The sequence below is a fragment of the Eremothecium sinecaudum genome, chromosome V (assembly GCF_001548555.1).
Source record: "Eremothecium sinecaudum strain ATCC 58844 chromosome V, complete sequence".
Classification (NCBI taxonomy): Eukaryota; Fungi; Ascomycota; class Saccharomycetes; order Saccharomycetales; family Saccharomycetaceae; genus Eremothecium; species Eremothecium sinecaudum.
Window position 1 is genome coordinate 215,201 of NC_030896.1, and position 23,357 is coordinate 238,557.

At 41.2% G+C, this 23,357-nt stretch overlaps 11 protein-coding genes across 11 annotated transcripts; 4 read left to right on the top strand and 7 right to left on the bottom strand.

Annotated features, from left to right (window-relative positions):
• Positions 1-101: 101 nt before the first annotated feature.
• On the top strand, positions 102-887 carry NSA2 (rRNA-processing protein NSA2; the record flags this gene model as incomplete). The annotated part of the gene is made up of 1 exon (XM_018132687.1): positions 102-887. One exon carries the CDS (start codon positions 102-104, stop codon positions 885-887), a length of 786 nt encoding a protein of 261 aa, XP_017988032.1.
• A 685-nt stretch (positions 888-1,572) lies between these two features.
• On the top strand, positions 1,573-4,628 carry MPT5 (Mpt5p; the record flags this gene model as incomplete). Its single annotated transcript, XM_018132686.1, has 2 exons — positions 1,573-1,575; positions 2,037-4,628. The coding sequence occupies 2 exons, from the start codon at positions 1,573-1,575 to the stop codon at positions 4,626-4,628; spliced, it is 2,595 nt and encodes an 864-aa protein (XP_017988033.1).
• Positions 4,629-5,921: 1,293 nt separating this feature from the next.
• On the bottom strand, positions 5,922-8,408 carry RSP5 (NEDD4 family E3 ubiquitin-protein ligase; the record flags this gene model as incomplete). Its single annotated transcript, XM_018132685.1, has 1 exon — positions 5,922-8,408. One exon carries the CDS (start codon positions 8,406-8,408, stop codon positions 5,922-5,924), a length of 2,487 nt encoding a protein of 828 aa, XP_017988034.1.
• Positions 8,409-9,031: 623 nt separating this feature from the next.
• On the bottom strand, positions 9,032-10,189 carry LPX1 (triglyceride lipase; the record flags this gene model as incomplete). Its single annotated transcript, XM_018132684.1, has 1 exon — positions 9,032-10,189. One exon carries the CDS (start codon positions 10,187-10,189, stop codon positions 9,032-9,034), a length of 1,158 nt encoding a protein of 385 aa, XP_017988035.1.
• Positions 10,190-10,711: 522 nt separating this feature from the next.
• WHI5 (transcriptional repressor WHI5) lies at positions 10,712-11,866 on the bottom strand (the record flags this gene model as incomplete). Its single annotated transcript, XM_018132683.1, has 1 exon — positions 10,712-11,866. One exon carries the CDS (start codon positions 11,864-11,866, stop codon positions 10,712-10,714), a length of 1,155 nt encoding a protein of 384 aa, XP_017988036.1.
• Positions 11,867-12,388: 522 nt separating this feature from the next.
• On the bottom strand, positions 12,389-14,506 carry PXL1 (Pxl1p; the record flags this gene model as incomplete). The annotated part of the gene is made up of 1 exon (XM_018132682.1): positions 12,389-14,506. One exon carries the CDS (start codon positions 14,504-14,506, stop codon positions 12,389-12,391), a length of 2,118 nt encoding a protein of 705 aa, XP_017988037.1.
• Positions 14,507-15,071: 565 nt separating this feature from the next.
• On the top strand, positions 15,072-17,474 carry TGL4 (triacylglycerol lipase; the record flags this gene model as incomplete). Its single annotated transcript, XM_018132681.1, has 1 exon — positions 15,072-17,474. One exon carries the CDS (start codon positions 15,072-15,074, stop codon positions 17,472-17,474), a length of 2,403 nt encoding a protein of 800 aa, XP_017988038.1.
• DIA2 (DNA-binding SCF ubiquitin ligase subunit DIA2) lies at positions 17,469-19,550 on the bottom strand (the record flags this gene model as incomplete). The annotated part of the gene is made up of 1 exon (XM_018132680.1): positions 17,469-19,550. One exon carries the CDS (start codon positions 19,548-19,550, stop codon positions 17,469-17,471), a length of 2,082 nt encoding a protein of 693 aa, XP_017988039.1.
• Positions 19,551-19,760: 210 nt separating this feature from the next.
• ATX2 (Mn(2+) transporter ATX2) lies at positions 19,761-20,675 on the top strand (the record flags this gene model as incomplete). Its single annotated transcript, XM_018132679.1, has 1 exon — positions 19,761-20,675. One exon carries the CDS (start codon positions 19,761-19,763, stop codon positions 20,673-20,675), a length of 915 nt encoding a protein of 304 aa, XP_017988040.1.
• Positions 20,676-20,737: 62 nt separating this feature from the next.
• On the bottom strand, positions 20,738-21,406 carry BUD21 (Bud21p; the record flags this gene model as incomplete). The annotated part of the gene is made up of 1 exon (XM_018132678.1): positions 20,738-21,406. The coding sequence occupies one exon, from the start codon at positions 21,404-21,406 to the stop codon at positions 20,738-20,740; it is 669 nt and encodes a 222-aa protein (XP_017988041.1).
• A 219-nt stretch (positions 21,407-21,625) lies between these two features.
• On the bottom strand, positions 21,626-22,522 carry AW171_hschr52979 (HEL235Cp; the record flags this gene model as incomplete). Its single annotated transcript, XM_018132677.1, has 1 exon — positions 21,626-22,522. One exon carries the CDS (start codon positions 22,520-22,522, stop codon positions 21,626-21,628), a length of 897 nt encoding a protein of 298 aa, XP_017988042.1.
• Between the last annotated feature and the right edge of the window lie 835 nt (positions 22,523-23,357).

Here is a 23,357-nt window from a genome sequence, read left to right on the forward strand (position 1 = left end):
AAAAATTTGCAAAGCTTTAAAAAGAGATGATGTTCAAAAGTCATCGCACCATAAAGGCTAACGGGCTTAAACACTCATCGAAGCCTCTAAAGTACCAAAAAATGCCCCAAAACGAATATATTGAACAGCATATCAAAAAACATGGTCGTAGACTGGATCACGACGAGCGTAAGCGTAAGAGAGAGGCCAGAGAAGCCCACAAGATCTCCGAAAAGGCCCAGAAGCTTACCGGATGGAAAGGTAAGCAGTTTGCAAAGAAGCGTTATGCTGAAAAGGTCTCGATGCGCAAGAAGATTAAAGCCCACGAGCAATCAAAGATCAAGGGATCCTCAAAGCCAATGGATGACTCCGGTGAAGCTTTGCCTGCTTATCTATTGGACAGAGAACAAACGAACACAGCCAAGGCGATCTCCTCCAGTATCAAGCAGAAGAGACTGGAGAAGGCAGATAAGTATTCTGTGCCATTACCGAAGGTACGCGGTATTAGTGAAGAAGAGATGTTCAAGGTGGTGAAAACCGGAAAATCAAAATCGAAGAGCTGGAAGAGAATGATAACAAAACATACTTTCGTCGGTGAAGGGTTTACTCGTAGACCTGTCAAAATGGAGCGTATTATTAGGCCATCTGCATTAAGGCAAAAGAAAGCCAATGTTACTCACCCGGAACTTGGAGTTACGGTATTTTTACCAATTCTAGCCGTGAAAAAAAATCCACAATCTCCTATGTATACACAATTAGGTGTGCTAACTAAGGGTACTATCATAGAAGTCAATGTTTCAGAGTTAGGAATGGTTACGGCAGGAGGTAAGGTCGTTTGGGGTAAGTACGCCCAGATTACCAACGAACCTGATAGAGATGGTTGCGTAAACGCAGTGCTACTGGTATAATCATGACTACTAGCATGAAGTACTGTTGGGGTATGAAGAGGCTATATATACGTGTATATGTATCACGTCAAAGGTTCTAATTGTTTACATTTTTAATGGCATTGAGACTATCTTGACCGCTTTATTATTCTCGTAATCACACTTAGTAGTAACCCTGATTGCAGTATTGCACCACATAAAAAATCCCCCCCTCTCACCTCTATATAACAATGTCTGTGCTTCTAGCCGCCCACCTTATAAACTTCCTATATATCCCTAGCATATAATAAATGTAGTCAGCAAATCAACAGTTTTCCGTATTATGTCCGGAAATCCGGATAGAAATAGGCGATAGGGACCCTTACGTGTAAATGACGCGAGTGGGTTGCGCCCCATTTTTATTGATGCAGATCCAATCTCAGGTGGTTTCAGCGTGAAACGATTCGGCTTTTGTTTCTGCCGTAGGTTTCAGCCCGCATTCTACCGCGTCTTCTTACCCGCCCATATGGGTGGATCTTTTCGCCTCCCAAAGTGCCTCCTTTTTAAGGTTTTATCGTTATCGAATCCCATTTTCCCGTCTACTACCCATGTTAAAAACAACACCACCGCTACTTATCCCTTGCACAGCCCGGAGGACGCACGCAAAGACAATACTCTCTCTCTCACTTCGCAGCGAACAGCTTACGTTTGAAAACGAACTGGTGTAATGGTATGTATACAGAACTAAGTTAGGTGTATCGGAGACGGCAGGCCTGTTAGTAGAGTACGGACCCCGCTCGCAGGAGAAGTTGGTCACGTGACTATAGAAGCCCTGAACGGTAGGAACTGGGTGAGCGCTGAACTAATCGGAGTGGCATTAACGTTCGCGCCTGCCGAGTAAGAATAGAAGTAGGGGCCTTGAGCCGTATGAGATTTCTTTTCACCAGAGAACTTTGATGAGCTGGCACAGATCGAGTTACGAGTTAAGTGGCTAATAAAGACTAGAATTTTTTTGCATAAGATTGTCAAAGTGGTACCGCACATAAAAGTGAGCCTACGATTAGCTTGCTTGTAGTAACTAACGTTCTGTTGGGTGGACTAACAATAGTTGTAGTAATATCCCAAAGCCGATCGATCACCTGTATATTGTTAAAAAATTACACATAAGTACTAACACGTTACCTTAAACAGCAAAACCACCCATACTACATTGCTACGTCAACTACAGCTACACCGTTGGATAACCAGTATACTGCTAGCATGCCATATAACCACCAGCCACAGTTGTCAATGAATTCGATTCAATCCCTAGTAGAGCCGATAACTCCCCCCTTGGGACAAATGAATAACAAGAACAACCACCAAAGAACGACTTCTCTGGATCTGTCAGGGTTTAACCAGTTTATGGCGAGCAATTCGCCCATGAACGTAGGTGCATTGTCTCCAATGAGTGGATGTATCTCAGGTATAGCTGCCAATGGTGTCAATTCCAAGCAGCGAATTATATCTATGCCATTGATTAGTGAGTTTGATACATCCTCAATTGCTTCCGCTACGACCGCTATACCAGCCAATGATCAAGGTTCTATCAGATCATCATCTGCTTTAGCTTCCATGCGTACAGTGAGTGGTTCTACCATTGGATCGACGCCTAATCAGGGAGCAAGTGCTTGTTCCTCAGCCGTAGCAGGGCGTTCATCATCTTCGGTAGTGTCTTCACCAGCATCGGCTGGTGCTGATGCGGGTTTAAGTAATGGAGCCGGTAGCAGTAACACTGATTTAAGTTCTGTACCACTTGAGGAATTGGAATATTTGCAACTTGCTACTGATCAGTACGGTTGTCGTTTTTTGCAGCGAAAATTAGAGAACCCAGCAGAGTCTGCTCAAGTGAGAGATCTAATGTATCAAAAAATTAAACCTTATTTGTTAAACCTGATTTTAGATCCCTTTGGTAATTACTTGATCCAGAAGCTTTGTGAATACCTCACTACTGACCAAAAAACTTCTATGATCCAAGATATATATTCTCATGTTTTCCAAATATCCATTAATCAATATGGTACAAGGTCATTGCAGAAGATTATTGACACTGTTGAAACGGAGCAACACGTGAATATGATTGTCAGAGGGTTTTCCCAAGAATATACATCTGTAAGTCAAGTCGTCACTTTGATAAATGATTTAAATGGAAATCACGTCATTCAAAAATGTATCTTCAAGTTCCAACCAACAAAATTTGACTTTATAATTGACGCCATTATCGAAAAGGACAAGATTATCAAAATATCTACTCATAAACATGGCTGTTGCGTGTTACAAAAATTGTTAAGCGTCTGTACATTACATCAAATTTTCAAGATCTCTGTTAAAATTATTCAATACTTACCAGGATTGATAAATGATCAATTCGGAAACTATATTATCCAGTTCCTCTTTGATATAAAGGAGCTTGATTTTTACTTGCTGGGTGAAATCTTTGGTAAGCTATCACATGAATTGTGTCAACTCTCATGTCTGAAGTTCTCGTCAAATGTTGTTGAGAAATTTATCAAGAAGCTCTTCTTGATTATTACCGATTCGATCAATTCTTCCTCTTCTTCGACATCTGCACCTTCCTCTTCATCCTTAAAGGAATTGACTGGTACTAGTCCCATGATATATTCTCATCAGACTGATGACGTTGAAAATATTGCAATGGGGATTCTGCTTACAATTACAGATATTTTTACTGCAAATTTGAATGTGTTGATAAGAGATAACTTTGGAAATTATGTTTTACAAACATTACTTGATATCAAAAATTACTCACAGTTGTTAGAAATTGCGGGCAATAATTATATTCATTCCTCTCCAAAATTGACCAAGTTCAGTCATGAATTTACTCTTAAGGTGGGGAATTTGATTGTGTTGACTAAAGAGTTGTTACCCAGCATTAAAACCACTTCATATGCTAAAAAGATCAAATTGAAGGTTAAGGCTTATGCGGAGTTGACAGGTGTTGCATTTAGTGATCTTTCTCCAAAGAAAGGGCAACCAAATCTTTCTTATAACGGGAATGCTTCTAATGGTTCTAGCAATGATTCTCATAACCACCGGAAACAACATGCACGGCGTTTCTCCTTACCAGCCAATTCATTTCGCCATCAAAGAGCTGGGAGCAATGGTTCTGTTTCAAATCTTTACTCTCATGCTTCACATGCACAAAATCAGGGCCACCATGCAACCACTAATAACTTTTCTCAAAACGGGAACATAATGTCTCCATTACCTCAACTTCGTCAACAGCAGCAACAGCAAAATTCGCACTATGTGTCTCAACATACAGCATTTAGTAAATCACAAAATATGCGTTTTGTTCCAGCACATAAATCTCTCAACCACCAATTGCATTATCAACATCAACATCAACAACAACAACAACATCAACAACAACAACAACAACAACAACAACAGCAGGTTCATCAAGAATATCTTCTAAACCATTTTACGAACGCTACTTCAGCATATTCCAATAGTTTAAATACTGCCGCTGTTGACCAGTTCTCATGCAATGAACAGGAAAACCATTGGTTTCAACATCAGCAGTCTTCGTCCCACATTCCACATTTTTCTCATACCACTCATGAAACTGGCATGTATATGCGCCACTCATCTGTTCCAGGTTCTGGAAGTTTGTTAACTACTATTGGCGATACATCTGTTCCCCAGCAACAATTGGTATCCATGACAGATTCCACGGCGCGAGAATACCATTTGAAATTAGGGATGGGATTCCACCGTTGAAGCTTCCTAATGAATATCCTTGCTCATTCTTCTTATGTGATTTTTATTTTATTTTTTTGTTCGACCATTCATCACTTAATATGTGCATTTTTGTCAAGACCTATGACGTTGTTATTATTATTATTATTATTATTATTATTATTATTATTATATTATCATTAAATTATCGATTTCCGGGAAAGGCTCATTTACCGAAAACCCTGAGAGACATACACTAATAAAGATACCAGTATTAATTAATACCTGAAGCCAACTATTTGTAACACATTTATGAGCATTTTAAATTCCAAAACCGTTAAAAAAATTCATTAAAATCGTTTAAAAAAAATTGTTAGATTCCCATCCATTCCGATTAAGCACCATGTTGAAAGTAACGGAATAGCCGTCCGCCTCAAGTTTGTTACTATATGTTCCATCGTTACTATCGATCGATATTTCCCCGAGATTGTTATCTTTTTTCCATTTCGAAAAAAATGTTCCTTATTAGAGGTTTACTCGTTACCAAATTGTATTTTCAAGCCTGTTTTATGTTTTTAAAGGAGCAGTTATTATGACCTTTATCCTTATTTTGCTTAACGCCTGAAATTCGCTGTAGAAGCTTTTAGGATTGTTGTCATTTAATAGCTCTTCGAGCGGCCACATAGCGGAGTGCATACGTTCAGAATAAATATCGAATAAGGGTTTAATGTATCGAACACCAGTTATAAAAATGATTCATTTTCAGCCAGGGCATATCTGTGAACGCAATTGATTCTGACTGCTGAACAACTCTTTCACTATATGATTCTTATATCAGGAAGTTGTGCAATGGTCAGTTATCCAAAAATATTTAGGGATCATTCGCTAATAGAACTACTTTTCTCTCCATTGAGGTAACTGGTTTCCTTAATGGACAGAAAAATATAATATTAGTGTATCCAATCAACTTAAACTATTATGCCTTTTGCTTCTGATGCGATACAAGTTCGTGCCATTGTTCTAACCTATCATCGCGGTTAACTACAGTATTTTATATAGGAAAATTTGCATGAATATGAGATTACTATATGCCTCTTTCTATCAGCCCTTCCTAATCTTTTTGTATAAGCCAGCTTTGCTATAAATGTCTTTTAAGATTCGAAGTATTAAACTTGCTTCGCCAATCTTCCTCTCCAGAGAAAACTTATACGACTATCAGTAGTGTCAATACTAGTGGAAGGTATGATGACAAATGACATTAAAAATGAGTTATAAAAACAGATATAAGGAGGGAAAAATGGGAGCAAATTAACTCCCTTATAATTGCCATACTGGTCACTCTTGACCAAAGCCAATAGTTTCCTCGACAGCTAATGTTAATTTTTGCTTCAAGGTTTCATAGTCTGGGTAAGCAGGTAAATCTACCCTATTGAAACAAGTATGTGATTTTGGTAACTGTTGCACCTCACCTGCCTTTTCAATTGTGAACCTTCTTGGTCCATCCGATCCCTGTAGATCCTTAAAACCATTAACAGGAATACGCGAAGTACCAGTTGTAAACTGTAACAGACGGGCCTTCTGCTCATTATCCCATTCCGAGATGCATCTCCAGAACCAGCGGATAACCTCATCTGACTCCTGGTAACCACGATAGTCAGTATGTTTCTTCCAGTCCTCGACATCAATTTCAGCAATACCACCGATTAATAATTCTAACTCGCGTCCATCGAAGACATTCACTAAATCCTCGGGAATTAATTCATTAAAACCATCCATAAATGCCTTTAATTGCGCTTCAACTCTTGTACAGATTTTCCACTGAGTAAACAATTCTACATATTCCTTTTTGTTTTCATCCGTAACTTCAATACTTCTTCCGCCTGGTTTCAAATCAACCGTAACCACTTCCCCAAATCTTTCATCATCTGCACTAAATGTTAGGTCTAAAATGCCATCTATACTATTCTCAAGTATCCATTTCAAAGAATTGTAGACTTCAGCGTCAACGCCCTCCATATCTTGAAGCACAACCTTCTTTCTCAGCATCATCTTGTATAAAGCACCAACAAAGAAGGCATCCAAGAACCGCCTATGGAATATACCCAATCCAACAACTCTTCCAATGAACTTGAAGTAATTTAGATGCTCAGGATTGATTCCACTATTAGGGTTTATTTGAATTGTGTAATTATCATGCGAAGAGTACTCGAACAAACAGTAGAATGGATTGAACATTTCGTGAGATAGTAGGAAAAAGAATTCTCTGCTGACACCACCATAATCCAAACCTTCCTCGGAATCAAACTTAATCATTAATCTTTTCTTCAAGTCTTCAGGAGTTTGCCTCATAATTTCTTGGTAAGCATCTTCAAATATGTGTTTCCTACGCACCCTAATGTGACACTGACCTGGTAATATACGCAACGAAGGCTGTGACCTGAAGTAAATAACCTTACGTCTGAAGTCACGTTTATATTGAGGAACATTTTGGTCAAGTGAGGATGGGAGTCTTGGGTCATCCCAAGTTGTAGTTTTTGTATTGTGATCCACGAAATAAACCCTTGCAGTGTTGGTTAACCGCATTTCCCAACCAGAAGGCAATGGACCCAGCTGGGATACTGGCTGCTGCTGGATTGTATTGTTGACAGGCCCATACGTCCTAATATACTGCTGTCTTCTTGGATCAACCCAAGTAGTGGTTCTTGTATTGTGGTCAACAAAGTAAGCTCTACCCTCGGGAGTAAACCTCTGCTCCCACCCGGGTGGTAATTCTCCCAAACCGGATGTAGTTGCACCTGTAGAGGCAAAAGCTGCAGCCGCAGATCCATTCACAGCAGGGGTTACCGAGCCTGCGCCTGCAGGCTGAATAGTAACAGCACCAGCATCAGAGCTGGGTCCTCCAGGAAGAGTTCTGCCCCTATGCTGCCTTCTTTCTAACTCAGTGTTCGCAATTAATTGATCACCTCTCTCTGATTCAGTTTGGTCCAAAGTTGGCCTCTTCCATGTTGTAGTTCTAGTATTGTGATCGACGTAATATGTACGACCGAAGTTATCCGTTCTCCTTTCCCAACCAGGCGGTAAGCGACCATACTGGTCTTCAAAAGAAGAATACTGTCTTGTTTGATTATTAGGGTTTCTGCTGCTTCCAGCATTTACTGGAATATTGTTAGTAGGAGTGACTGGCTGACCGCTTTGAGCAGCTGGCATATAAACATTCGGTTGCATAGATGAAGCTTGATGGCCTGTATTGTTAGGCACATTGCCTGCTGAAGATTGCGACGGATTTCTCCGCAAAGTAGGATTTCTATTCCTACCCGGAAGCACCGCATCACCACCATCCGTTGGGCTATTAACGATGACGCAAGGAACTGCCCGATCATTCGACTGCGCAGATGAAGCGGATTCTGGAGAGTAGTTGGATAGCACAACAATCAGACGTCCGCTAACATTCATCCCATCATTGGATCGTTTCAAGTCCCTTGTTATAGTCTCCTCTCTAGTCCTGCCGTCAGGAGAGCCAACCGTATCCTCATCCAAATGTCCTAAAACATCCCCAATTCGAACATTAATCACACCTAAGAATCCTTGGTCTTTCTTTTTAAATTTTTTTTGGTCAAACACCTGAATGGTTAAAATCGAATTCTCCGTAACGTTAGTAAATATAAATGATTCATTCCAATATGGATTTAAAGTCTTCTTCGCCGCCACAGTAGACTTGGTCTGTGAACCATCAATAGTCAGAACCGCAAACGGGTCCGGCGACCTAAAAACATCCCTCTTATAGAGAGACTCGGCTGCAACTAGTTTAACAGAGATCGACATTTTAATTATGCTAATGCAATCAGGGAAAAGATCTAACGAAAAAAAGTCCGAGTTCCACTTCTTTACAGCTAAATCAAAACTCCACAGCTGACTACCTTCCTTTCCTTTATTCTTGCGAATCTATCAGTAATATTTAAGGAGTGGTGAACCTAAACAAGCGATAAAAATTAAAAAACGTGTATTTCACCTTAAACAATTCGCCTACAGCTAATATCTGTATATGGCAACCCTTATTATCGCTCCTGGCCTTCCCGACACAGATAAATCCTCTTAAAGGTACACAATAGCTTCTAGTGCCCTTCTTGTTCTTGTTGAAATGGGAGTAAGTCATTTGTAATAAACACTACGATTATTATCACAGTAACAAGAGCCTCCGAAGCCATTCCCAAATAGGAATCCGGGTAACACATTATCTGCTAACAATGAAATCACTTCATACGGATGTGACATATTATTTATGTCACGGGACCTAGCTATGACTATGGATATACATGCAATGGGAGCCTAAGAATTGGCAATGCTTTATATTAGCTGTGTTTTCTGTAGTACTATATACGGGCTTTGCGAGATGTGATTTTCTGCGCCTTAACAGCGGGCCTTGTCCCTGTTATTATACCCCAGATTTAGAGTTTAAAGAGTGAACCGCGGCCGTTACCTATACGGTGAATAGCGAGATCGCGATACAATTCTTGGAATTTAGCATCACGATCAGAAACTGGTGCTAGGTTATCCCTTGGTTCTTGTGCAGCCTTAACTATGTATTTCACCAGGAACTCATTTACGGCGTCAGGAATTTCCATACAAAACAAATGAGTCCCACCTGGGACGGAGTCCACAATATAGTTAGGCACGTTATCTCTTAGGAAGTCCTTACTTTCTTGATGACACCAATGCGAAGCACCTCCAAAGATACTAACCATTGGTGTACGCACAAAGCGTAGACACTTCATCAACATGTCTGCGGCAGGTCTGTTGCCCACGTAACTTGCTAATAGCTGCGGGACCGAGCACTTCATAGAGATCGAGCCATCAGGGTTTGAGATGCGTTCATAATCCCAAAAGCGCTTCTCAATGTCAGGGTGAGACTTCACATACAGTGACGTAGACCTGAATTTCATGAAATCCTCCTCATTGGCAAAGTAGTCCTTGTTCTTGGCCAAAACAGAGTCATAGACACGGTGTGGGATTGCTGTCAAGTAGTTAGTGTGATCCTCTGTGTGTGTCCACACAACAGGTTCAAGGCCAATGATCATGCTAAAAAGTCCCGGATATATAATAGTAGTGTACATCACCTGGCATCCGCCCATCGAGTGCCCCACAGCAATATTAATAATATCCTTGCCTGGAAGGGGCAGTTCCTTCAGCGCAACCAAGCAAATATCATGCGATCCATCTCCCCAGTCACAATTCATACCCAGCTTACCAGCATTCCTTACGGCACTATCTCCGTGATTAACCTGGTCAACGAATAGTACAGTACCAAGACTCCACACTCCATTGCTCTGCTGCGCAGCCTTCAGCAATGGCACAAGATAGTAGTCCCAAACACCAGAGTTCAGGCCTGTTCCATGTGCGAAAACTAGATTCACCACCGTTCCTCCTGCGGGGAATGAAACTTTCGGAACGTGCTTAAAATAGCAAACCTCCAGAGTGTCCTTAGAATTGTCAACCACAGCCTCTGGATAGGACCTGGGCGCTTTGGCTGGCGTATAACATACTTCACTGTGGAAATACTTCTCTATGTCTTCGATGTTCGAATTAGTTCCTGTCATCATGTGCATGCAATTTACCCTGGTGAGATTTCAATTGTAGGCGGACGGATTATCTTTGTCTAAGTATCACCATTATATATAATTGCGATGTTAACAACGTAAACTGTACAAAGTGGTTCAACATATCGGTTATTCTGCCTTAAATGTGCTCTGGAGATAATACTTATTAACTCCGAAAAGGTCATCATAAGACTATGAACCCCACGAAGTCTAAAGCTCTAAGACTGAAAATCCAACAATTCGGGATTTAGATATGTACGGGCTCAAGGAGGACTAGATTTTAGTAATACGACGTGATTAGTAAAACTGCTGCTTTAACCATAGTATAAAATTATTTCACAAACTAGCATTAAATTATTATAGACATTTTTTCTTAAGCTATTTTATATATGCTTGTTTCAGGATCAAACAGGACAAAAAAATTTAAGAAAAGAGTAATAAACTTGAACCATACTAGAGTGCTTTTACCCTGTTTGGCAGCAGTTTTAAAATGCTGTTGAGAATTTCTAATTCAATGCGCCCATGTTGTAATTATTTGTCATTATCTTCAAATTCATCATTAGTGTCACTTGACCGTGGATCTTCAATATCCGTTTCGACATCTGTTTGATTTTCAGGGTGATGAAGAGGTTGGTGAGGGTCATGATGCTGCGTCTGCTGCGTCTGCTGCGTATTGTCTATTGTGTTCAGGAAAAGGGGTTTCACCAGCTCTTTTTTTGGCGAGCCGCCTGCCGGATCAGATTGCGGCGAGGATAATGTACCGGACACAGAGGCAGCTGGCTGCGCGGGTGGAAAAATATACTTGGCTGGACCGGGGAAGTTTGCATTACTTGATAGTGATCCAGACGACGTGAATGAGGTCTGCTCGCCTGTAGTGTGCTTGACATCGCGAACTCCGTGCGACTGCCGCTTTTGTGATGTAGAAAGGGACATGAGCGTCTCAATGGCCTCGACTTCCGAAGGCTGGTTTCTAGATGAAGTAGATGATGGTATGTTGGGAAATGGCGGCGTAATGCCGCTTCTTGACACAGATCGTGGCTTTTTCGCTGGACTGGAAAGAGCTTTTAAAAATGCTGATTGAGCGCTGCTTTCCATTGAGTCATCTAACTCACATGCCTCTTCACCGTCCGAGGTCGCATACTTGTTACTGTACTGATACAACGGTTGAGAAGTAGATGAGGGTGATCGCCCATGCCGTTTACGTGGCGACCCTGTCCCCTCCAACTCCGTCTCCAACTCCGGTAAAGTCTTGTTTTGCCAGCCGTTTTGTAGTTTTACAAATGCGTAGTTAAGTCTCGTTTTTAAGTTATTCGATATAGCTCTAATGGGCTTGTCATTATCTTTGGGTATCGGCTGACTCGCAGGCGACTGCAATGCAGGAGAAGGCGACAGAAACGCCTCCGATATCCTTGATTTTGGTGTCGTAGGTGGCAGCAGCCTTACTCTCGAACTTGGCGACTGCGGCGGCCCAGTCCCTCCCGTCTTACTCCCATTTCGCACTACACCACCACCTTTAGTGTTCTGGAGGGGGGATGTCTTAAAACTGATATTAGAATTCGATTTACCATGCTTAGCACTAGAACCTGGCGGTGAGGGTGTCTGCGGAGACCGCAGTCCGTGATCTCTCTTATCAGCATCACCATCGGAAAATGAACTTCTTCTAGTCCTTTTAGGAGTATTATCCATCCTAATGGTAGCTATTTTTTATGGTGAATAAAAAATTCTGTATGCCAAATGCAGTGGTCACAAGTCACTTTGTTTTTATGTTTTGTTTGACAGATTCTAAAACGTTGATCTTGAAAACTCAGTAAGCTCTAATGATAATTAATGAGTACTCTGCAGCTCTATCCTATTAACCCACTAACCTGAGCTCCGTCGTAGTGTTTCCTTATTATCAAGACTTCAGTGAACAGTAAAGTTGTTCAATGTTGATCGTATTATTGTTGCTTTGTATGTTATTTTTTTGTTTTTGTTTGATTTCTTAATTACTAAGGCAAGGTACCTTAATTAACAATGAAAAGGATTGTTGAGGCACCTGTGTATTATGGATATTGGGATATTGTATTATTCCAGATGCTGCTTTTACTATCATTACCTATTAGTTTACTAAAAGATTATTTTATTTAGATATATGAACGTACTGCTAGAATGTTTCTAAGATACGAGCATGTGTGATAGATACTGAACCTATAGCAGATCAACTGGGTTTTAGTCACCGAAGTTAATAAGTCTAGTTTTTCTCTTCGACAGGGTATTGTAGATTTGGTCACCGTGGCCGTTATTAATGGATCCAATGCCGTCAATGCCGGTCCTGACTAGTAATTCCATGTCATGGTTGGTACATAAGGAAAACTTATTGTTGTAGACATAGTAGTCTTCCTGAATCAGGGTCTTACAAATGTAGCAGCTCAGGCAGTTAATATGAAAGGTTTCGTTGTTGTCATTTTCGAGGCATTCACCTTCGATGTAGTCATTGCACACAACACAGATTGAGTTGTTTGCTTCGTGGAAGTGATGACGACAGAACGTGTTGTCGTCTAGGATATAACAGGGAACTGTTCTGCTGAACGCTACCTGGCAGACTGTGCAGCGGAAACATTCGCGATGCCACTGACCTGAAAGTTCGCCAACTCTTTTTGAGTAGATACTCTTGCCTTTAATTTCGCCATTACAGGAACGGCAGGGGCCCTTTCCGGGGGGGTATTTTGTCGGTTTATTGGGGAGATGGAGAGGGGGAGTCTGAGAGCTGTCCGAGAGCAGGGGCTGCTGACTGATAGGTATCGAAGGATTCCGCTTGGTTGCCTCGTAACTTTGGGAGATGAGTGTTCCGGTAGATGCGCAAGGAATTGATATGGAACTGACGGGGTTGACTTTTCCACCTAATGTGCTGCTGGAGCGGGAGTTTTGAAGAGTTGGAGAAGAAGTAAGATTCTCTGTCGAGGGAGATGAAACACTGTTAGTTCCATTTCTCGAGTTTCTTAGACTATCATGATAAATATCATGTTCGTTCCATGTATCATCAGTCGGACGATTCTTGAAAGTTAACATTACCGGAGTCTGATCAACTGGACTGAGTAAACGTCCGCTTGGGGACCGTATGTGATCGTTTTCGTTGTAATCGACATTCAGAACCTGTCGGATATTAACAGCTGCGTCCGGTATATGAGACAGATACGCACTTGATTTTTTATTTAACTTAAATGGCGGATTTTCAGGCAACTGCAATTGCTCATACTTTCCTACATCAGGCTCAATATTATCAGGTTCAAGTAATATATCGTTTAGCTGTGCCAGCAACTTGTCAACATTCGTGGTATTTTCTGCACCGCCAAGAGGCAGATTTTCCCTTTCAAAGTCCTCCAGAGATTCACTAAACTGTAGCCCCCTCTCCAGCAGCGGGTCAGGCTTGATATCAATGTCATTCAATTTTGCTGCCGGTTGTAGAAGATCGCTATTTTCTTGAACCGTACTTTGAACGGGAGCGACATAGTCCTTCCGTTTGTCAGCAGCAGCAACAGGTGAGTGATGTGTGGAAGTAGGATTTTGTAGGAAATTTGCGGAGGGCGAGGCTTGAGGAGTATAGCCGACACCATCATATTTGGAAAGGAAGGATTCACTACCAGACACAGTTTGCTCCTCATTCTTGATAGGAGTGGGATGGGTTATCATAAAAAATGACTTTTCCAGTGGATCCAAACTGATGTACGGGGCACCATTGGCATTACCTACCGTATCTTGATTATTAGAAATTGGCGGTGGGTTTGGACGCAAAAACCCAGTAGTCGCGGCAGGCATTGTTCCAGCATTTCCGCTTTCAAAATCAAAAATTGATTCCTTATCAGGATTCGGAGACGAATGAAGGGATCTTTTAGGAAGCGGTGAGGGGTCATTTGCAGCTGCGTCTCTTCTCCCCGTAATCACGGATGGGACACGAGTCTGCGTTACGCGTTCATCGGGGTTCAAAGATGGCAACGAGGCTGAAATTCCCAGTCCGATCGGCTCCCTAGTCTTTCTATCTGTATCCGTTAAGCTGATAGTCGGCCGGACAATTCGGTTTTCTCCCGGAAGAGGCAAACTCGTAACTGTTGTAGCACTGTCTGACGGAGCATTCCTGCTATTGGACATATAAGGCTGGTGCCTCCCTGCACCCCGTCTATTATCTATTTCCGGGCTGCGTTGCCTTGAACGAACATCTTTCCCATAAGCAACATCAAAACCAGCTCGCTCCATCACAGTCTTGTACCGTACATTTGGCTTTAAATTTGGGAACGGGCTAGTACTAAACGCAGTACTCTTGATGTTTAAGTTAGACATCACTTTGTCCATCCGCTATTTAACAATTTCTCCAGTATTAAATTCCAATCCACACTGTTTAGTTAATGAAACCAAAATTTATCTTCAGTCACTTTTCTTTCCGCTTTAATATACTACTCTTTCTTCGATGAGCTTGGTATTTCACTTGAAAGGAAACTTGGGCAAAAAATCAATGCTTATCTCTTACCACTGTATTATCTTTCAACCCTTCGACAAAACGGAAAAGGTTTCAATACTCAGTAAAACACAAGATTTATAATCTATTGATGTACACCCGTACTCTTCAACTTCATCAACAGTCAATGAAATGCAATAAATGTAGCACAACTGTTTCGTGGAATTTCCTCGTTTCTTTTTAGATCGACCGACAATATTTTCGTGGGTTACGGATGTTATGGGACGAAAGTAAGAGGAGCTCCATAACGATTAGTCCCCTGTTCCCAATGTTCAATAACAACAACAAGCAACAAGACCCAACTCTCGAATCAACTAAAAACAGTTTATTTGAAGTTCAGAAGGGCTAATTTGGGGAGTTGAAATAGCTACAAGGCAAGTAGTTGCAACAGGAGGAGTTTCGATGGGAGAACTGCGAGGTGAAGCTTCGGAAGATTTTGCTCAAGCGTGGAGTCGTAGGTCGGCGCCTATAACTCAGAATTTTATACATAGGTATTATGATTATCTCCGCCAGAACGCTTCTGAAGCGAAGACTGAAGAACTAAAAGCTCCCAAATTTTTAGGATGTATTAGGTATACGCTACAGAAACTTGGGATATGGAGGACTGATAATATTATTGTTGATAAGTTACTACAAGAAAAGGAACATGCTACTTCTTATGATGACTGGTTAGCTGCGTCTGTGCGATTGGATGAGCTGACACAGAAAGAGCGCTGGAAACAGGAGGAGGAAAGTTCTCTTTACGACTGGTCACTGGTGAAGTACTACACGGAGAAAATGCGGGCGGCTAGGGAGAAGGAGGATTGGCGGCAACTTTTGTATATAATTAGGACTACCTGGGTGCGCGATCTTGGGAATATTTGCAACGTGAACTTGTATCGTCACTCGCATGTTGGCACCAAGTACATAGTTGAAGAGTACTTGGAGGAGAGCAAGCGGTCTTTACACGAGTTAGTTTACAAGTCCAATTTGGATGTAAAGTATATGCTCAGCACGCTCATTCAGACGCGTAAAAATATCGGTAGAACAGCACTAGTTTTGAGTGGTGGCAGTACCTTTGGGTTATTTCATGTCGGTGTACTTTCGACGTTGTTTGACCAAGACCTTGTGCCACGTGTAATAAGCGGTACTAGCGCGGGGGCCATGATTGCTTCTATTATGTGCGTACACCATAAGCACGAATTGAGGGACTTAGTGTCAGATTTACTTGAGAGGGATTTCAATATATTTCAAGATGATTCACAAAAGTCCAGCAAGGAGAATTTCTTCATCAAGCTATCCCGTTTCTTGAAGAATGGGACGTGGTTCAGCAACAAGAATTTAATTGATACTATGATGGGATTCTTAGGAGATCTAACGTTCCGCGAAGCGTACAACAGGACGGGAAAAATATTGAGTATAACAGTGTCTCCTGAGTCTCTACATGAACAGCCGCGGTTATTAAATTATTTGACAGCCCCGAACGTTTTAATTTGGTCAGCTGTGTGTGCATCATGCTCAGTACCAGGCGTATTTCCTTCATCCACGATTTACGAAAAAGACCCTAAGACGAACAAAACCACAGAATGGAACAGTAGCTCAGTTAAATTTGTGGATGGATCTGTGGACAATGATTTGCCCATCGCAAAATTATCTGAAATGTTCAATGTTGACCATATAATTGCATGCCAAGTAAACATTCATGTTTTCCCATTCTTAAAATTATCATTATCCTGTGTTGGAGGGGAAGTCCAAGATGAGTTTAGTGCAAGGTTAAAACAGAACCTTTCAGCGGTTTACAACTTTTGTGTGAACGAAGTGATCCATTTATTAGAACTTGGTTCAGAAGTTGGAATCGCAAGAAACTTTTTCAGCAAGTCAGCCTCTGTATTGTCCCAACAGTATTCAGGAGATATTACTATTTTGCCGAACCTTACAATGCTGTTCCGAATTGGTGAATTATTGACAAATCCAACAAAAGAATTTTTACTTAGAGAGGCAGTCAATGGAGCGCGTGCTACTTGGCCTAAGATATCTATAATTAAAAATCACTGTGAACAAGAGTTCGAGCTCGACCGAGTGATTAATTACTTGAAGGGCAAACTTATTTCCAATCCGTCGCAGACGCGTGGGCCATTTCAAATTGTGGACAGTTCAATTTCTTTGATTAACTCTCCCATTATTTATCACCAGGATCATTATCCAACGGTTCGTGGATTAGCTGATACACCACGCATAAGAGGTAATCCATCGGATAGGCTAGTTAGACGCTTGACCTCTTATAGACCATTACCATCACATGGTTCGCGGGCAAAGCAAAAGAAACGCAGAAAATCGGAATCTTCATCTGCAGGACTAGGCAGTCCTGAACTTTATCTTGAGCGGTCTGTATCAGGATCGACTTTTGTGCAGCAAAGTATGACACCACTCGCAATTGGAAATAATACAATGAGTTCTGAGGCTAAGCGTATCCCTTCAAATAGATACAACTCCTTATCTGCAGGCAGAAAGTCAAGTTCTTCTGGAGGGAAATCCGGTGCTGATTACGCTAACTCAGATACTCCACTGAAGAAGGACTATTCGATTACTACGGAGCAAAAGGCAAAAAACTTCCTTCCAGATGACTTGTCTTTGCATACCAATGTTTCTCCAGAATTAAATTTGGATGACGTACCTTCAGCAACTGAGCAGATTCAGGTTCAAAATGAACAGAATTGTCTATTCAACCAAGGCAAGAAATCGGTAGTTAAAGAAGTCTCCCCCAATAGCGATGAGGAGTTTACATTCGCTATGGATGACACAGATCATATAATTGCTGGTCTATAAAGTTTTATACTTGTACCAGAAAGAATTTATACCAAATTGCTCCCACTGAGTTTGCTCATACGAGCAGGATACGTTCCTGGCATATCTATTTCTGACGATATACTCCGAAGTTTGGGGTGATAAATCCTGGCATCCGTCTATCATGAGGTGCTCTAGATTAATTAACTCTTTATCTTTGACTTCCTTCAATAGGTCAATCAACTCGTAACCCTTTAAGTAGGCATTGAATGAAAGGTCAATGGTTTTCAAACTCTTCATATATTTAATGCTCCGTCTGAGAATTCCCAATCCCATATTACTGTATTCTAGTACATTCGGAATATACAATTCTTCCAAAGATGGTAAATTCTTGAATATCTGATCTAGATAATGCAATTCCCGGGAAAATGATAACGCAAAACAGTTCCCAAGGTTCAGTTTCTTAATTTTATTATGCTCGACGCAGGTTAATATGCTTAGCAATAAACGGGGATTAAGCTTCGTGTGCATTAAATCCAGAGTCTTAAGCGAGCCAAGGCAACGTTCCATGTTTTCAACATCGACCCAATCCATACTCTGACTTCCAAGATTATTCGGCTCATTCGGTGATTCACGAAATACCAAATGTTCTAGCTCGAACGGCCGACCTGCACATACCATGCATTTTAGCACGTCATAAAAGCGAATACCTGTATTTCGCTCAATCCATAAATCACGTAGATTACGCAAGCCCAATATCCAACTTGAACTACTACGAGCCTCAGGTATGCAAACCACTCCAGTAATACAAAGTTTTTTGAGGTTCTTGAAAACAAGTGGACAGTAGCTAAATTGATCCATGAATAGAGAATGATAGTTGCCATGGTTGGAAACAATTATCTTTAAAGAGTTCAACTCTGTCACTGAAATATCAAATAGTGACAACGCAGTTTCTGGAAGCATGGCCGATTCTTTTAAAGGAAGCATATCAAAAAACAGCTCCAAGTTCTTGAGTGAAACACAAGACTGGTAAAACTTGCAATAATTGAGTCTGCCATAGTAGTTAATTGGTGCAACCAAACAAAGATTGCAAATTTCGTTAGCAAGTGTTTGATTATTGCAGATTAGTTCAATTATATTTTCTGCTGGAACCCTTTTAAAGTTCAGTTTCAACTGAAGTACTGACATATTTATGTTAGTTAACAAGTGCTGCAAGGACCTCTCTTCGTCCGAGCTTGTCAGAGATGAATAATCAAGTTCCCTACAAACATAGGCCTTATTAGAAGAAAGTCTTTTAATAAACATCACAAATTTGGCCAACTTTCTATAATCACTGGAACGTAACTGGAATTGATTGAACAGACATGGCAAAAGATTCAGGCGCTCGTACCAAACCCGAGAGACTAAAAGGCACCGAACCAATTCCTTAGTAGAAAGATTGCTCATTACCAAGTTCACAATCTCAAACGGAAATAATGCAACGAAATCCACTATTGGGCTAACAGTTTTCTGTTTCCGCACTACCTGCTCGCTTTTGGTATTCTTTACTGCCCGCTCTCCTTCACTAACCATAATACTATGCTCCCTTTTTAGCCCAATTGCAGTCTTAGGTTGCTTGTATTTGGATAACCGAAGAACAACAAGTTGCTCCTGATGATATACAATCTCTACCAGCCGTTTTGGGGCCTTTATAGAATGTTTCTCGTGTAGCTCTTTCACTCTTCTAATACCCTCCCGGTAGCCTTCCAATGCAGCCTCATATCTTTCCAGTTTCTGGAGAATCTTACCTTTCCGTATATACCCTTTTAGATTATAAGCATCTACCTTTATCATATAGGTCGCGTCCAATAACGCTTTATCCAAATTATTAAGCCTCTCCCAGCATGCCGCTTTACAATCTAACAAAGTCAAATACCTGGGGTGATAAAACTTACTAGAGTCATGGAGGCATACCCTAGGAAGACCAGCAAGCACCCTCCGTTCTTTTAGCTCTTCGTCAGTATACGATCCCGCTAAGTGTAATGCCTTGGAAAATAGCGATATGGCCTTCTTATATTCCTCGCATTTAAACCACTTTATTCCCAGTTCTAAGGTCCTATCAACCAAATCACTAGCCATAGGAATTGTGATGGCAATTTCAGATCGCAATAGCCCCCCCTTATTTATGTTTTGGTGATGTTGTTCTATTTTGAAGGTTATTTCTGCCCTATAAATTTCTCGTATAACCCTAACAGTAAAAACTACTAAAAAAGCGTTAACAACCCATATCTATTTATTAGCCTCTGAAGGTCCTTAGTTAGCCTGATATCAATCCCAATCTCTCTAGACATGCAGCTGCTGAAGATTTGTGGGATAGCGGTACTTATACTTATTGGTACCTTTTGTATTGGTCTGATACCCATATATTTAGTTAATGGCAGGTTACGAAGCAGCGAGAGGCTCTTTAGGGCAACATCACTCTTTGGAGTTGGTATGATACTAGGTACATCATTTATGCTAGTGATCCCTGAAGGTATAAGTGAATGTAAGGATGAAAGTGCGTATGGAATTAGCATGATGGCAGGCTTCTTGTTTGTTTACATAGTGGATCAAACTGTGCGTTGGGCAGAGAGTCGTAATCCGTCAACATTAAATGATTCAAATCATATATCTTGTTGGTATGATCTTTTGCTATTGAATAAGACTGCTATGAGTGTTGTACATAATAATGTGGTGTTAGCACTAGTTATACATGGATTTTCAGACGGGATGGTAATTGGATTATCTGCTAATCATGAAACTCTAAATATGCTAATAATAGTTACGATTTTGATCCATAAGATACCAGCTGTGCTGTCGCTTGTGACATTAATGCTCGTGAAACAAGGCCTTAATAAGTATGAAGCATGTTCTAATTTGCTCGCATTCTCCCTTTCAACACCGGTTGGTTACATTATCTTCTCCATGATAAGCATTTTGTCAGACAGAATGGACGATTTTGGGGGAAACTTGTTACTAATAAGCGGGGGGAGTCTATTCTATGCATCTTGCCATTCGTTGTTGGATAATGCTCATATTTTACCGGTAGGATCGCAGAGCGGAGTCTCAATTGCATCTAATGGTGCACCGGAAACCTTTGATGTCGACGTACAGTCTTTGGAAGAAGACCCCTGGCACGAAGAGGCACAGAATAGCAAGGTACCGGATGCCTTGTATACACTCTTTGGTGCACTGATACCAACTGCATTTTCTCGCTGGAAATAGAAGATGTGACTTTTAGTATCCGTAGATAAAATTAAATGATTATATATGCAGTGATTAAGACGCTATTTTCGGTTGATTGATCTCCTGCGCAACCATTTATCCTTTACCTTAAGCACTTTATCTTCCTTCTTGGGTGCCAGAGTCTGCCTTTCCTTCAGTGAGGACAATAGACTAACCTGAACCGGTCCTCTCTTAACGGTAGTTTTCCTGATCGATTTCAAAGTCTTGCGTTTTTGCTTCTTAAGCTCAGTCCTCACATCTTCGGTATAGCTCTCATCAATGTCATTAAAATTGATTTTAGTCGGTATCACACTTACTTTCTGCGGCTGTGATTCCAGCTCGTCAAAAAATTCTTCATTAAGCTCCTCCACGTTCTCCTTCAACTCCTCTTCCAACATCAGAAGACTATGCTTTTTGTCCTCCTCATGTTTTTGCCTTTTCAACTCTTGCTGCTCTGCAAACCTCTGATTCTGCCTTTTCCTCTTCTCTTTCAGCTGTTCTCTCTCAACTTTAAGCGCAATTTGCTGCTTTTTATAACTGTCTTCGACACTATTTTTTGCCACACTTAGCCCCTCTTCTTCTGGTGCCTCATCATCATCACTTGATTCTAAATCATCATCAACATGTTCCTGCTTACTATGCGTAACCTCGTGGGCGGGTTCTGTCTTAACCAGCTCCTCATCGCCATCTTCAAACTTCAAATGCTTTTTAATAGCCATCTTAGCTACCATCCCCGTTAAAATAGCGGTATTAAGTATTATATGAAACTTTCACACACAGCAGCCTCAATAATCTGCCGCCACGTATTTTAACTAATGGTAATCGTTCATTTACAGGCCCAGGGCATCTCATCCTACATGCTGTAGAAAATTTGTTTAAAAAAAAATAAAACCAGTCACGTGCATAGTTCTATACAGAGAGACATTAATATATTACGTTATTATTAGCTATTAGTTTAGAGATTGCGTGTGGCCTTGGAAATCAAATTCACAGAATCCATCGCCAAATATGAGGTCAGCCGTATTAGAACCCAATAGCCAACATAGGGTTGCCTTCATTGCTGCAGTTATATATCTTGTTCCCTTACCCGTAGAAATAGAGTACATACTACCGGCGAACATCAGGATAACCACGAAACCAGTAAGGTAACTAGGATATTTTTCATATAAGTGAGTCAGGAACCTGTTTAAATGTGTTTTACGGCAACTTAGTTCTTGACCGTTTTGTTGCATTTGCGACGTCATGTGTATAGAGCCGTGACCAGGAAGTGGGATCGGAGTCATTGGCATGCTACCTTGCGTGATAACCGGTTGTTGCTCAACATGGACAAAAGATTGGTAATTAGTCGAGTCTGCAACATGGTCTGGGATCAATGGGCTTTGCTCCCTGTGTAATTGAAGTTCACCTTTTTCCAAGGCACTCAGATCATGATCGTAAGGCGAGTGAAGCATCTCGCTTCTTCTCGACGAAAGTGAGGTAGCCGCCGAAACGTGCTCCCTAGAAGGCACTCTAGGAACGTGTAACCTAGCCTTGGAATCCGAGTGACTACTACTACTAACCTTTGGTCTCATGGTATTTCGCTCGTTGTTCACGGCGGCAGCTAACAGATGGTATTGTTCTCTAGTTGAGAACGGATTCTTGATACTATTGATAATCGACCCACTGCGCTTGCGTTTGGTACCATCGCTGAAGGACTTTTTAGTCCTCTTTCCAAGGTCATATTCACTCATAGAGCCAATGTATTTGCCTGATGTGTCTACATCCGGCGAGACCATTCTCAGCTTATGTAGCGCTTTGCTAACTACAGTTTTGGATGTTACTGTACCCTTCTTTTTTGGACTTACCATTATTCTTTGGCCAACAAGTAGATCTGATCTGATTACAGTATGGCATGCTGTCAATAAAGTTGGACTCTCGTTGATCGAAAATGTCCAGTTTTATATCTCTTTCGGCACAAACTTTGTGTCAGTAGCCAGAGACGTCCAAGTGTCAGCGTGACACAGATGCGGCAGGAGCGCCAGAATCCTATATGTACAAAACAAATCACCAATGTTGAACTAGTATATTAATACCAGTGGTAGGGGGCCTTGGGCATGGTCTGCTTAGCAGTTACCATGTTTTATTAGTGGGGCAAGATGTTCGATGCGTGCGAAGACTTATCTCTCATACCCTGGCGCGGAACTACACAGAAGCTCGAAAGGCATAGAGACTAGGGAGAGAGCCGCGAGAGGACTTTTTGAATCTATCAAGTAAAATTTATAGCATATGCTGGGAGCATTAAGAAATTACAACCATTAATGTACGGAAGATATGTTTTCTTAGGAACAGCATAACATCCGGTAAGCATACTACGTTAATAATCTAAAAAGCCGAAAAGCCTGCATTTAGTTAATCAATTGTAGTACTGAGCGGGTAGGGTGTTGGAGATTTTTCGACCTTGTTAAACCATTCTTGGCGCTGCTATTAGTGCATTGCTAAGTAGCATTAGTGCAATTGACGGTATAACTTTTTCGAAAGGCGTACGGATGAGATTAGATTCGGAAACCGGAGTTTTCGAGATGTGCGGATTTAACGCGCAATACGGAAGATTTCTTAACTGCGAAGTTGTGATGCTGGGTTGGAAGAGGGTTTACCAAGAAGACTAGCGCTTTAAACTCTGAACTAACCCTTTTGAGCAGACTT